The following is an 11,780-nucleotide window of genomic DNA, read 5'->3' on the forward strand; positions in this document are numbered from 1 at the left end:
CCCAAGTGGTGGGATTACAAACATGGGCTACCATGCCTGACCTTGTGTAGAATTTTAACACCAAAGTGACCACATAGCTCTAGCTTCTTTTGCCTCTAGATTCAGAGCATCAGGATAGGGTGGCTCTAGGCTTACCCACCACAGATATGGAATCTCTGACCATCCTTACCCGGTGGAGAGCAGACACTGTCTGGAAGGATGAGCCTTTTTTCTTGCCTCCTTTGGCTTTACCACTGTCCCCTAATAACAAGAGAAGGAAAGATGAACATGAGCTTGAATACCGAGGAGTCCTGGGGTAGGGGCAAGACTCTGGTACTCAGTAGCTGTGGGGTTTCCACCAGCTATTCTCCAAGGCTCAGCTTTCCAGAGGATGAAAGTAACTGCCACTAAAAGCTGGAAAGCAGATCGGATGGGACTAAGTATGTAAAGCAGCTCTCCAGTAGGTATTGAAATAATATCGGTGACTCTTTGTTCTTCTTTTTAGCCCTATCCTTCATTCTTATGTCGTCCCTCTTTCTACTTTTCTCCTTATACTTCCTCCTCATTTCAGTCCACACTACTTCTCTTCTTCCTCTGAACTGGAGGCTCATTTTTTCCTGCCATTTGTTCAGTGATTGTCTGAATGTGTATTGAAAAGTCCTGCATACATGGCTCTATGGTGGGCAGGTGACGGTGACGAATGTGCTACCTTTGCTGACCCCCTGTTGCTCACAGTCTTGAAGAAACAGACATGTGCATCCATATCCATAATGCAAGGTAGAAAATGGGAGGTACTGCAGGGAGGAGGTATAGATGGCCAGCAGTGGGCTCTCCTGACTCACAGGCTCCCCCTGCCTGCCTCTGGATCCTGCACCTACAGAAGTTCCCTGATCCAGCTCAGGGGCTTCCCCCTTACCAGTATCGGCGGAAGCATAGGAGGAGAAGAGTGTGGCCATGAGCTTGAGGGAAGACTTCTGGTACAGGCCCACCACTGTTTCATTGAGCGGGTCTTTGTTCTTTTCTAGCCAGCCCAGGATGTTGTAGTCCACGGTGCCTGCATAGTGGATCAGGGAGAAGTGGGCCTCCTGTTTCCCCTTGATGTTGCGTGGCTTCTGAAAGTTGTTGGACTTGCCCAGGTGGTTGTCATAGAGCTTGGCCTTGAAGGTCATGTCAGTGGCCTTGGGGAACATGCACTCCTCCTCCAGGATGGACATGATGCCCATGGGCTGAGGTGAAGATGGGATGTGGAAAGAGAATCACTGAGTGCTCTCCCAGGCTTCCAGAGTCCCACCCCCGACAGAGAAAAGACTACCGCCAGGTATTGCTGGGTCAAAAGGAGCCTGTGCCAGTACCCATCACCACAGGATAGGAAACCAATATTTCTGGAATTTACTTGAATTCAACTACATTCAGATCTGGCCTACACAATCATTTTCTGCCCCGGAAGGCCCATCAAAGAGCTGTGTACTCTTAATCACACCTCACAGCCTGCAATGCCTCACAACACAGCACCTTTTTCCCAGGGCACCAGGCTGGGAACAGATGTGTGTCAGAGGAACAAATTGTAGGCCAGGCCAGATCCCTGTCACTAGACACTGGTAGCAACTCTTCAAGGTTTGTTAGAGGGTCCGGGTTGTGAACGACTCTTTGTCCTTCAGAAAATGCATTTCTTGGCTTTTCTTGGAGGAGAGATTCTCTTGAGAATTTGGTTAAGCCAAAGATTGTCCTTCTAGAAAAACACATGCACACATACAGTTTTAAGGGATTCTGAGGCCTCTGAAAGATGAGAAGCCTGGTTAAGAATCTCCAGATAATGAGCCAAAGCTTGTAGCAAGCTCTTAATTTCTGAAGATAGTGACTGGTTGGGTGTGGGATAAATATTTAGGGCTCTGGTGTATTTTAGCCAAAAGCAAAGGCACAAAAAGAGCAATCAGGACTGGCACAAGGGGGCCCCAACCTGCTCTCTTCTCTCTCCTGAGGACTGGAGGCTGGCTTATTACTCAGTGAACAAGAGGAGGATGGGATGTCAAATATTTCTAGTTTCAGCCTAGATCTTTCCATGATTGATGCTTCTTATGGAGAGTAGAGGGACCAAGAGTTCTCTCCTTGTACACTCTTCACTTTTAAGACACTGGGAGATCACCACCATAGAGGAAGACAAGATCCAAGGTTCTGTGTAAGAGAGGACCACAGCTTCACAGCAGGTGGGAGCTGGGCCTAGAAAGGGGCTTGAGATTCTGGGGACTCTAGTTTCTTGGCTGCAGAACAAATGGGGCTGCTATTCTGTCTGGGATGGAAGAGGAGGAGACACAGCAGGGGAATGGGCGGCACCTTCTCGATGAGGTCAATGCAGGCCTGCAGGTCCATGCCAAAGTCAATGAACTCCCACTCAATGCCCTCCTTCTTGTACTCCTCCTGCTCTAGCACGAACATGTGGTGGTTGAAAAACTGCTGCAGCTTCTCATTGGTGAAGTTGATGCAGAGCTGCTCAAAGCTGTTGAACTGCAGAGGGGTGAGGGTGGCAGCCGGTCAGGTGGAGGCTGTCTGGGGGCCAGTGGGGTCAGCCCACCACATGTCCTGGCTGAGCCCAGCAGGGGAGTGGCTGGTCCCCTCCAGGTCAGGTTAGGGGAGTGCGGTTGGGGTGGGGCGATGGGGTTCCCCTGAGGACAGGGACGATGGCTGCCATGGCGCTGCAGGATCCCCACTGCCTTCCCAGCCTGGCCCACAGCTGGCCCTGCACAGTGACTGAGATCACGCGAGTGAGTGAGCGAGTGATCATCCCTACTCCCAGGGCTCTGGACTCACATCGAAGATCTCGAAGCCAGCGATGTCGAGGACCCCTATGAAGTACTGACGTGGCTGCTTTGTCTCCAGGGTGGCATTGATGCGTGTCACCATCCAATTGAACATCTTCTCATACACTGCCTTGCCCAGTGCGCCAATGGAGTAGTACACCTGCTGAACGCTCTGTCCTTTGGTGACATACTCGTTGCCCACTTTCACCCGAGGGTGGCACAGCCCCTTGAGCAGGTCAGCAGAGTTCAGCCCCATGAGGTAGGCAGACTTGTCGGCATCTGGTAGAGAAGGAAAGGACACAGTGCTTTTGGTGACCCTTGTTCCTTACCCCAGCTCACTTCTGGTTAGTGCAGCTGTGATTGTGGGAGGACTCCCTGGCTGCTCATCTCACCCATGTTCCTGTCCCTCCTTATCCCTCATCCTACCCTTCTAACTACCCCCATCTGGAGAAGGTAAGTGGCCAGAGGCCTGCCAGGGTTCGAGCTGCCCCTAGAAAAGGCCTGCTCTCTGAACATCTGCTTCTCATATTTCCCCTGATTTCCTTCCAGTTTCTCTATTGTGATCCAAACAATCCTGTTGTCAACCTATTTTCTAATAATTGTTGAAAGAACCTTTGGATGCAACATGGAAGACCCAGTTCCCAGTGCCTGTCTCCAGCAACGTGGGCCAGCAGGTCCTTCCCACCCAGCCAGCCCTTTGGGCCTTCTCGGCCCTTCCTGCCTGCCCCGTTCACCTTCGGTGCCATCTGGCTCTGCCTGCTCCTCTCGCTGCTTCTGCTTGAACTTCATGTTCCCATAGTGCATGATGGCACCTGTCAGCTTGTAGACACCGGCCTTCTCCTCTTGTGTGAAGCCCAGCACGTCAAAGGCACTCTGGGACAGAGCACGGAAAACAAAGGATGGCTAGATAGTGGCCGCCGGGGAGCTTTCAGGACTCTTCCCATTGCCACCCCAGGCTCCTCACTCACATCAGTGGCCATGAGCTCCTCAGAATCATCGATGGAGGCCACAGACACCTCTCCCTGAGACACGAAGGCGTAGTCGTAGGGGTTGTTGGTGAGCAGCAGCATGTCTTTGGCAGGCAAGGAAGGGGAGGGCAGGAACATGGGGTGAGGAGAAGGCAGGGAACATGGAGGAGCAGAGAATGGAGGGGGAACAAAGGAGGAGAGGACAGAGAGTGAGTAGAGAAAAGGAGAATCAGCAAGGACCAGGAGAGAATCAAAAGGCAATAAAAGCTTAGAGGAGGCCCTTGGGAAGGGAAGACCCAATGTCCAGATGAAAAGGAAGAGGGAGGGTGATGGGGGAACGACCCTCTAGGAGAAGAGGTGGCAAGTACAGGGAAGTGAAAGAGCAACAGGAACAGGAGAAATATGCCGAGGGAAAAGTGGAAAGGTGCGAGATGAGGAACAAGGTGTATGATTGTGTTCTGGGGAGGCAAAAGGAGATGTAGGCCAGTCCCGGGGGACCTGCCCCCCACACAGGCAGGCACTGGGGAGGACAGCAGGCAATGGGGCCAAGCTGGGCTCACCCAGCAGCTCTGGCTTCTTGTTGGACAGGATCTGGTAGAAGATATGGTAGTTCCTCTCAGCCTTTAGCTGGAAGATCACCCGAGACTTCTCCAGCAGATCTAGTGGGGAGAGGGGAGGAGAACAGGTGAGGAAGGAAAGAGAGCAGAGCCAGCAAACAGGTGGCATATATACCTTGAAAGATGATAGAAGGAATGAGGAGATTGGCCGCAGCTGGGGCAGGAGGCAAAGGAGGAGGACCCAGGGGATGAACAGGCTCCCTGGCACTCACAGGTCTCTATGTCTGCAGAAGCCAGCTTTCCAGTGGCTCCAAAGTGGATCCTGATGAATTTCCCCTGTGTGTAGATGGGACAGAGTAAAGGAACTGAATGGACAGAATGAAAGGGACAGAATGAAATCTTGGACCTCCACTGAACCCAGAAAGCCCTGGATGGCTCTGGAATGTAAATAACCTACTTGGTGTCTCAGTTCAGTATCCGTGAAACGGAGAAGGATGCCTATCCCTACATCCCACCAGGGGTCTGCGTAGAAACAGGGGCCCAGGGATCCGCATGTGTGGATGGCTCCTGTTTGTGCCTCTAGTGCTATCTCACGTGATCTTGCTGGTGCTCTGCACCTACTGCGGCTCTGCCTCACAGGTGAGGGGACTGGGGCTCAAGGGTGTGGATCTTGCTGAGCACACAGGAAGTCTGGGCTTTGGCTCCAAAGCCTGTGCTCTTTTCCCAGTCTACTGCAGAAGAGCTTTGAAAATATTCAGAAGAGAAATCTAAAATATGGGGGTGGGGGATTTAGCTTAGTGGTTCCGCCACCTGCCTTGCAAGCACAAGGACCCGAGTTCCATCTGGGGTACCAAAAAAAACCCCCCAAAACAAAACAAAACAAACACACAAAAAAATCTAAAATATGACCCAAATCAGCTCTGTTACTTGGGTATGGACAGCTGTACTGACCCTGGGCTTCTTTTGTGAGGTTCTCAGGACTCAGGGAGCCAGGATGGGTCAGGAGGGGTGGAGTGAGTCTGTATGTGCGAGTGTGTACGCGCCAGTGCTTGCTGGTACCCCAGAACAGACACAATGCAGTCAACTGAGTCTGCTGGCTGTTGTCTCAACAGCACCCCCTTTTCTTGTGAAGGGCCCTTGCCCGTAGTCAAGGGTCACTCACAAAGCGGGAGGAGTTGTCATTCCGCACGGTCTTGGCGTTGCCGAAGGCCTCCAGGGCGGGGTTGGCCTGGATGATCTGGTCCTCCAGGGTGCCCTGTGAATGGAGCAGGAGCGTGGGGCTCATCCTCTGCCCACCTCCTGGCTGTGGTGGGAGGCTGGTTGGGCCCTGGGGAGTATGCTGGGGCTGGATGAATAGCCAGTGGGTCTGTGGCTCCAAAGGGCCTCCGACCTCAGAGTGCGCGTCCTTTGTTGGCAGGGTCTTTCACACTGTGCTGACTCTGCCCCCAATCCCTTCGCTGCTGCACCTGTGGGCCCCATGGCACCTTGTTTGCATTGGGATTGTCCTTCTTGCCACGGTCACCTATGGCTGCAATGCTGGCGAAGTATTGGATGACACGCTTTGTATTCACAGTCTTCCCTGCTCCAGATTCTCCTCTGGAGTCAACAAACATCAGTCAGAACCTGTGATTGCTGCTGCTGTCTGTACACAACCTAGTGCCCCACACTCTTCGCTTCCCTGTCTGGGCCCCTGGAGCCCAGTACTGTGTGAGGCTTGACCTTCAAATAGAGCCCAGCACCCATGCTCTCTGCAATCACAGCCCGAAACCTCTCCTCCTGCAGTCAGCCTGGAGGACCCCACCCCAAGCCCCTGTGGGTAGATGGTGCTTGCTCACGTGATGAGGATGGACTGGTTCTCCCGATCTGGAAAAGAGGAAGAGGAGAGGCAGTGGGGTGAGGGCCGCGGGCCCAGGTGGGTGGTGGGATGGAGGGGCACAGGCTGGGGTGCCGGGCTCACCCGTCAGCATGTACTGATAGGCGTTGTCGGAGATGGAGAAGATGTGGGGCGGGGCCTCGCTCCTCTTCTTGCCCCGGTAGGCGGCCACCACCTCGGCGTTGTACACTGGCAGCCACTTGTAGGGGTTGACAGTGACGCAGAAGAGGCCTGAGTAGGTCTGGGTCAGGAGACAGGGTAAGGCATGAGATCGGTGAGGAGAGCCCAGGCCGGGCAGTGGTGGCAGCCAGGTCGCTCTAGCTAGCTCCTCCCTCTCTGCAGCTGGCCAGCAGTGGACGGGGGAGCAGGTGGGACAATCCCTACCCTGTCTTTTTAGGAGAGTCCCCCTGGACTACCTAGGCCTCCATCCAGGAGGGAGGGTGTCCCTGCAGGATGCAGCCATCACTCACATAGATCATCCAGGCCGCGTAGCGCTCCTTGAGGTTGTACAGCACTGCGGGCTCGTGCAGGAAGGTCAGCATGGCCATGTCCTCGATCTTGTCGAACTTGGGTGGGTTCTGCTGCATCACCTGGTCCTCTTTCACCGTCACCGTCTAGAGAGGGAGCATGAGTGGTAGGATGGGATGACCACATTGTCACCAGAAGCCTTGTCAGCCCTCACTTGCCAGCCCTGCCCTCTTCCCTCTTCCCAATGCCACATCGTGGACTCAGCCTTGCTCCCTAGCTCTTTGCTAGCCAGTGCTCAGCCCTTAACCCCACAGCTTGCCCAGGACAGTCCTTGGCTGATTTTCCTGCACATTCTCTCCAACCCTAGAGACTAGCATAGAGTCCCTTTATCATGCCAGCTCTCCAGGCACTGTCCAATGATGGTCACCTCCCAGCCCCTGTGTTCCAGTATCTAGGGCAAACCTGGGTACCCACAGCTCTCAGCATCGTGCACACCTCACCCTGACCTTGAAGCCACCTCCTGTGGCAGTGCTCTGGGGTGTCAGTGCCTTGGCCCTGCACTCCTCATCAGTCAGTGTTGGTGTGGTTTGATCAGCACCAGTCAATTTGCCATGGCCTGATCTCATTAGGCCCTGCCAGTAGGGATTCTAGCAATTTTATAATGAAGAAGGTGTGGCTCCAACTGATTACATGATTTGCCAGCACAGTGACCAGCTAGTAGCAGACCTGAGATCATAGTCAAAGTCCTTTCGGGTTGTGGCCAAGATGCAGCTTTCAGTCAGCAGACTGGTTAGGCCCACATCTCTGAGCCCTACTGATGACCTAAAGAGATTCTCATGGCTGGATGAGCAACCCAGGGAGCAGGGGTCCCAGTGTTGGTCAGTGGCCCTGGCACTGAGCTCAAAACTGGTCTAAGAATTTGCTCCTATTTAGGTGAAGGGAACGTGAGAAAGTAGACCCATGGGAGAAACTGAGGCACAGAGAAGAGGAATATCAAGCTGGGAGGGAAGCTTCATTTAATGTTGTGTCTGTGCCTCTTTATCTGCAAGGCCCCTCCTGGGAGGAAAACAGCTGCTCCCCTAGACCCCGCCCAGCATCCCCTCTGGCAAGATGTGTGCATCCTTGGGGTGATACCCTGATGTACCTGCCAGGGTCCCTCTTCGGAGGCTCAGATCTGGCCTCCTGGCACCCCTACCAGTTGGCTCCAGGCCTGTCCCTTCCCCTAACACCAACCCTCCCCCTGCCCTGCCACTGTGCTCCACGCACCTTGCCATTCTCTGTTTCAGCAGTGACCTTGCCCCCTTCCCGAGACACAATCTTGGCCTTGACGAACTCTTCCTTGTCGTCGGGCACGAAGCACTCAGTGCGAATGTCGAAAGGCCGAGTCTGGGCCTCCAGACGCTCCTTCTCTGTCTTCCGGAGGTACGGGGCAGCCTCCCCAAAGTCAGCCATCTGGGAGTCTGCCATGGTGTGGCTCTTCTGAGGCTAAGACAGGGGGGACTCTTTACTCCTGAGTGGGCCCAAACTTCCGTAGGTGGCCTTGCCCTCTGGACTCCACCTCTGCCCCACCAGGTCTTCTCACTCTCCTATCTCCATCCCACTAGGGCTCTACCTGGACCCCCCCGCCCTTGGACTTCTGCTTCCCTTGCTCTCTGATTCACCTTTAGGAGGGACTCTGAAAAGGTTTGTGTGGGTGGGATTGGCTGGGGTTTGCCAAAGAAAGGTGCTGAGCTGCTTGGAGGGGAGATGGGGCCCCTGGTCCAGCAATCAGGCCCTGGGGTTTCACCTGGTATTTCTTCACAGAGAATCCTGAAGAATCAGGACCACAGGTAGAGCAAGGTGCCCCGGAGATGCAGCCAGGCACAAAGAACAGCAGGAGAGAGAACAACAGAGACAGGTCAGCTGGGAGCAAGAGGCTCGACACCGATAGCCAGATTCCACAGAACAGACACAGGGAGGGAGGCAGAGATGCAGAACCATCTCTGGGAGGGAGGAGCAGGAAGGATGCAGAGGGTGTCGTTAAGTGGAAGAGCACTTGCCTACCATTCACAAGGCCCTGGGTTCCACCCTAGTGGCACAAAAAAAAAAGAAAAAGAAAAAAGAAAATAAAAGATGCAGAGCTAGCAAGAGTGGGAAGGCTGGGATGGGCTGTGGACACAGTGAGAAACAGGCAGAGATTAGAACACACAGCCAAAAGGAAAGACCAGGGAGAAAGACAGGCAGACAAAGTGATTGGGCCGAGTACTGACAAAGATCAAGAGGCAAGATGAAAACCAAGACAAAGGGAAGGAGGCATCCAAAGGAGGGAGGAAGAAGGAGGCAGTGTGCGAGAAGATACAGACTGGTGTGGGCAGAGAAAGAGAGAGTCCAAGAAAAAGTATCTAGGGTTCCCAGCAGTCACTTCCCGGGGAAGGAAGGCAGCTCTGGAAGCCTCTGATTGACCTGCACCCTCCTTCCAGGGAAGGCAGGGCCCCCAAGGTGAGGGCTGCTTGGACTGGCTGCAGAGTCTCCACCCCAAACTCTCTCTTACCTGGGCTGGAGGAATCTCATCTGTCCTCCAAGCTCGGCCTCCTTTATATCTCACTTCCCCCACCCTGCTGCCTAAATTTGGAGTCCTTCCGGTGGGACCCTCCCTCCCACCTCCCACCCCTCCTGACTCCTCCTCCCTGATCCCTTGGCTCTGGAGGTGACAGGAGGACAGCAGAGCCCCCAGGTTTGCCCATGAAAGGTCTGTAGTCCTGGCCCCTCCGGCTGCAGGGCCTTTTTTTAGTCCTTGGGCACATTCCTCCCTCCAAAGGCCGATGGGCAGATAGTGGGAAGACAGGACTTTCTTGTACCACCTCCCCGTCCCGCCAGGGCACTTACCTCGGTTATTTTTAATCTGCAGGGTGAGTTGAGCACACTGGGTGAGGGTCACCTTCTCCTGCAGCCCAAAAGCTTGTCACCTGCCCCCAACCACTCGCTCCCCTGCCTGGTTCCGACTCTGTCCTCCCACACTGGCTGTCCTCATGTACATCTCTGCCCTCAGACCTGGAGTCCCACAGCGCTGGGGCCTGGGGGCCGGAGCCAGGATGCCCAGTGAGGGCATCCACCCGTCAGCTTCATGACTCAGTTTCCTTTTGTCACGAAAGGAATTTCTTCGCCATCCTCCCTCTTCGTAAATCCTGTGCCTGGTCTCTTTCCCGGGTTACCGGGCATGTGCCACACACATGCAGAGTTTTTATTTACTCAACTTACTTAAGCTTGCTGATGTCCCTACTTGCTTTTACCCACACTGACACACATATGTGTACACCCCCATTTGCACACATATGTTTGTACCCTCCCACTACCACGTTCCACTTGTGGTGGGGCTGGGGGAAGGGTGTGGAGAGTCGTTAATCCCGGGGCCTGAGGGAGGCTGCTCTCTTCTGCCTCTCTGGGCTGCCAGAGGATGCAGGTGCTGGTGAGGGTGCCTGGGGCGTGAGCAGGCCTGGGGATTTGCACCAGCTGGGCCCCAGGCTGCGCATTCCTCAGGGGCAGGGCTCTGCTGACTGCCCCTCCCCAGGTAGAACACTGGTGTCCCGTTCCAGCCCTCCTGGGGCTCATACTCCCATGCCCTTCTTCAGGGTGTCCTCACATGCCCAGGTCCTCGAGCCACCCCTCCCATCCTCCAGCTCTGCCCCCTCTCAGAGGCCGTAGGTATTGGGTCTTCAGCAGCCCGTGCCTGTTGTGACTAAGTGGACATTGTGTTCAGGAAACAAAGCCAGACTCCCCTGCTCTGGCTTTCCCGTACACCCTCACACCCAGGAACACTCTTTCAGCTCCCCTCCCACCCCATCCACTGTCACCTCTTGATATAGCTCTGGGGTGTGGAGGTGGGCAGGACAGACAGGGGCAGCCTTTTGGTAGGGGTACGGTCCACTACAGATGTGGCTTCCCCACAAGGTCACCAACCCCAGAGCACTTCACTGCCCCACATGGGGCTCAAGAATACACATCTCAGCCCAGGGAATTGTACCCTATGTTCAGCGTCTCTAAAGGGATCTGAGTCAACCCCACATCCTCATCTCCTGCAGGTGTACATGCCAAACCATTACCCCTAGGGGATGCAGGACACTTGTCCCCAGCTTTAGGTCCCTCAAGGTCCCAACATGAGAGCTGGGAGGTTAGCCTATGACCCAGTGTGTCACTGCCTGGTTCCCATTGCCTTGGGGACACGATAAGGGGCTGAGAACACCAGTTCAGGCTGGGTCAGGTCCAGGTGACAAACACCAGGCTCTGTCCTCAGGGAACCCAGTGTACCGAGCAGGCCAAACTTGGTATAGGTGGCGGGGGGGGGGGCAGTGAGGGGCGGTCAGGCATCTCCTGCTACTCCTATGGGAGGAGGAAGAAGGAAGGGGCTAACTTGGTTCTGGGCTCTGCCCTCTGTCTGGTCTGATTTGCCCTCCTCTTCCTTTCCTAGCCCCCCTCTTCTCCCTGGCTCTCACATGCTCCTCTCCATCCTCCCTCAGCTGCCTCCCAAACCCACCCTGCACTCTGCTGGAAGTCCTGGAGTGTGCGGCACGGGATGGAGACTTTGGCCACAGGTGAGGGGGACTAGGAGGCTGGCACCTTGGCACAGGTCACCCCTTTTCTGCCTGGCTCCCAGCATCTCTGTCTGTCCCTGTGTCTGACCTTCCTTACCCTCCGCCTGGCTCCCCATCTCAAAGTCAGACCTGGCCTCTGATTCTCCTGGGCCCATGTCTCTGCCCATCTCAGGGCCTGACATGAGGTTCTGCCTTCTTTAAACCGAACCTTTGGAGCTCTCAGCCTGGCTCGACTCTACCTCCACATCTTGCCGTGGGTTCCTCATTCTACTCTCTCTGGCCTCCCTGCTCCTTGGCTTTCCTGACTCCTGCACCTGAAGGTGACCCAAGGTTCTTTCCTTTGCCCAGTGTCAGCTCCCTCAGCTCTTTGAGCTTCTCTGTCCAAGGCTCCCTCCCATTTCCTCCTCTTCCTGTGCTGACCTGCATCTTCTTTTCCCTGAGCACTCAGCCTTGCCATCTGCACCCAGCCCCTGCTGGCCTCACAGCAACTATAGCTCTTGCTTTCTTAGGCTCTGGTTGCTTAGATTCCCTGGGCTTCTCTGCAGATCTCCCTCTTCAAAGTGTCCTCTCTC

General features: G+C 54.8%; 1 protein-coding gene across 1 annotated transcript in view; it reads right to left on the bottom strand.

Moving 5' to 3' along the window:
- Positions 1-8,580, bottom strand: part of LOC101707554 (myosin-6) — a 23,173-nt gene extending 14,593 nt beyond the window's left edge. Inside the window, exons 1-15 of the mRNA XM_087197172.1 lie at positions 8,427-8,580; positions 7,907-8,125; positions 6,643-6,786; positions 6,257-6,413; positions 6,135-6,162; positions 5,784-5,895; positions 5,462-5,554; positions 4,572-4,635; positions 4,303-4,401; positions 3,743-3,846; positions 3,509-3,647; positions 2,785-3,053; positions 2,311-2,481; positions 896-1,205; positions 170-240 (exon numbers count right to left, since the gene is read on the bottom strand). Of these exons, the coding sequence (XP_087053298.1) occupies positions 170-240; positions 896-1,205; positions 2,311-2,481; positions 2,785-3,053; positions 3,509-3,647; positions 3,743-3,846; positions 4,303-4,401; positions 4,572-4,635; positions 5,462-5,554; positions 5,784-5,895; positions 6,135-6,162; positions 6,257-6,413; positions 6,643-6,786; positions 7,907-8,107 (1,962 nt within the window). The 5' untranslated portion in view covers positions 8,108-8,125; positions 8,427-8,580. The remainder of the gene's footprint in view (positions 1-169; positions 241-895; positions 1,206-2,310; positions 2,482-2,784; positions 3,054-3,508; positions 3,648-3,742; positions 3,847-4,302; positions 4,402-4,571; positions 4,636-5,461; positions 5,555-5,783; positions 5,896-6,134; positions 6,163-6,256; positions 6,414-6,642; positions 6,787-7,906; positions 8,126-8,426) is intronic.
- Between the last annotated feature and the right edge of the window lie 3,200 nt (positions 8,581-11,780).

Source organism: Heterocephalus glaber, unplaced genomic scaffold, assembly GCF_053883595.1.
Source record: "Heterocephalus glaber isolate CG9 unplaced genomic scaffold, H.glaber_assembly_v1.0 deba00001662, whole genome shotgun sequence".
Lineage (NCBI taxonomy): Eukaryota > Metazoa > Chordata > Mammalia > Rodentia > Bathyergidae > Heterocephalus > Heterocephalus glaber.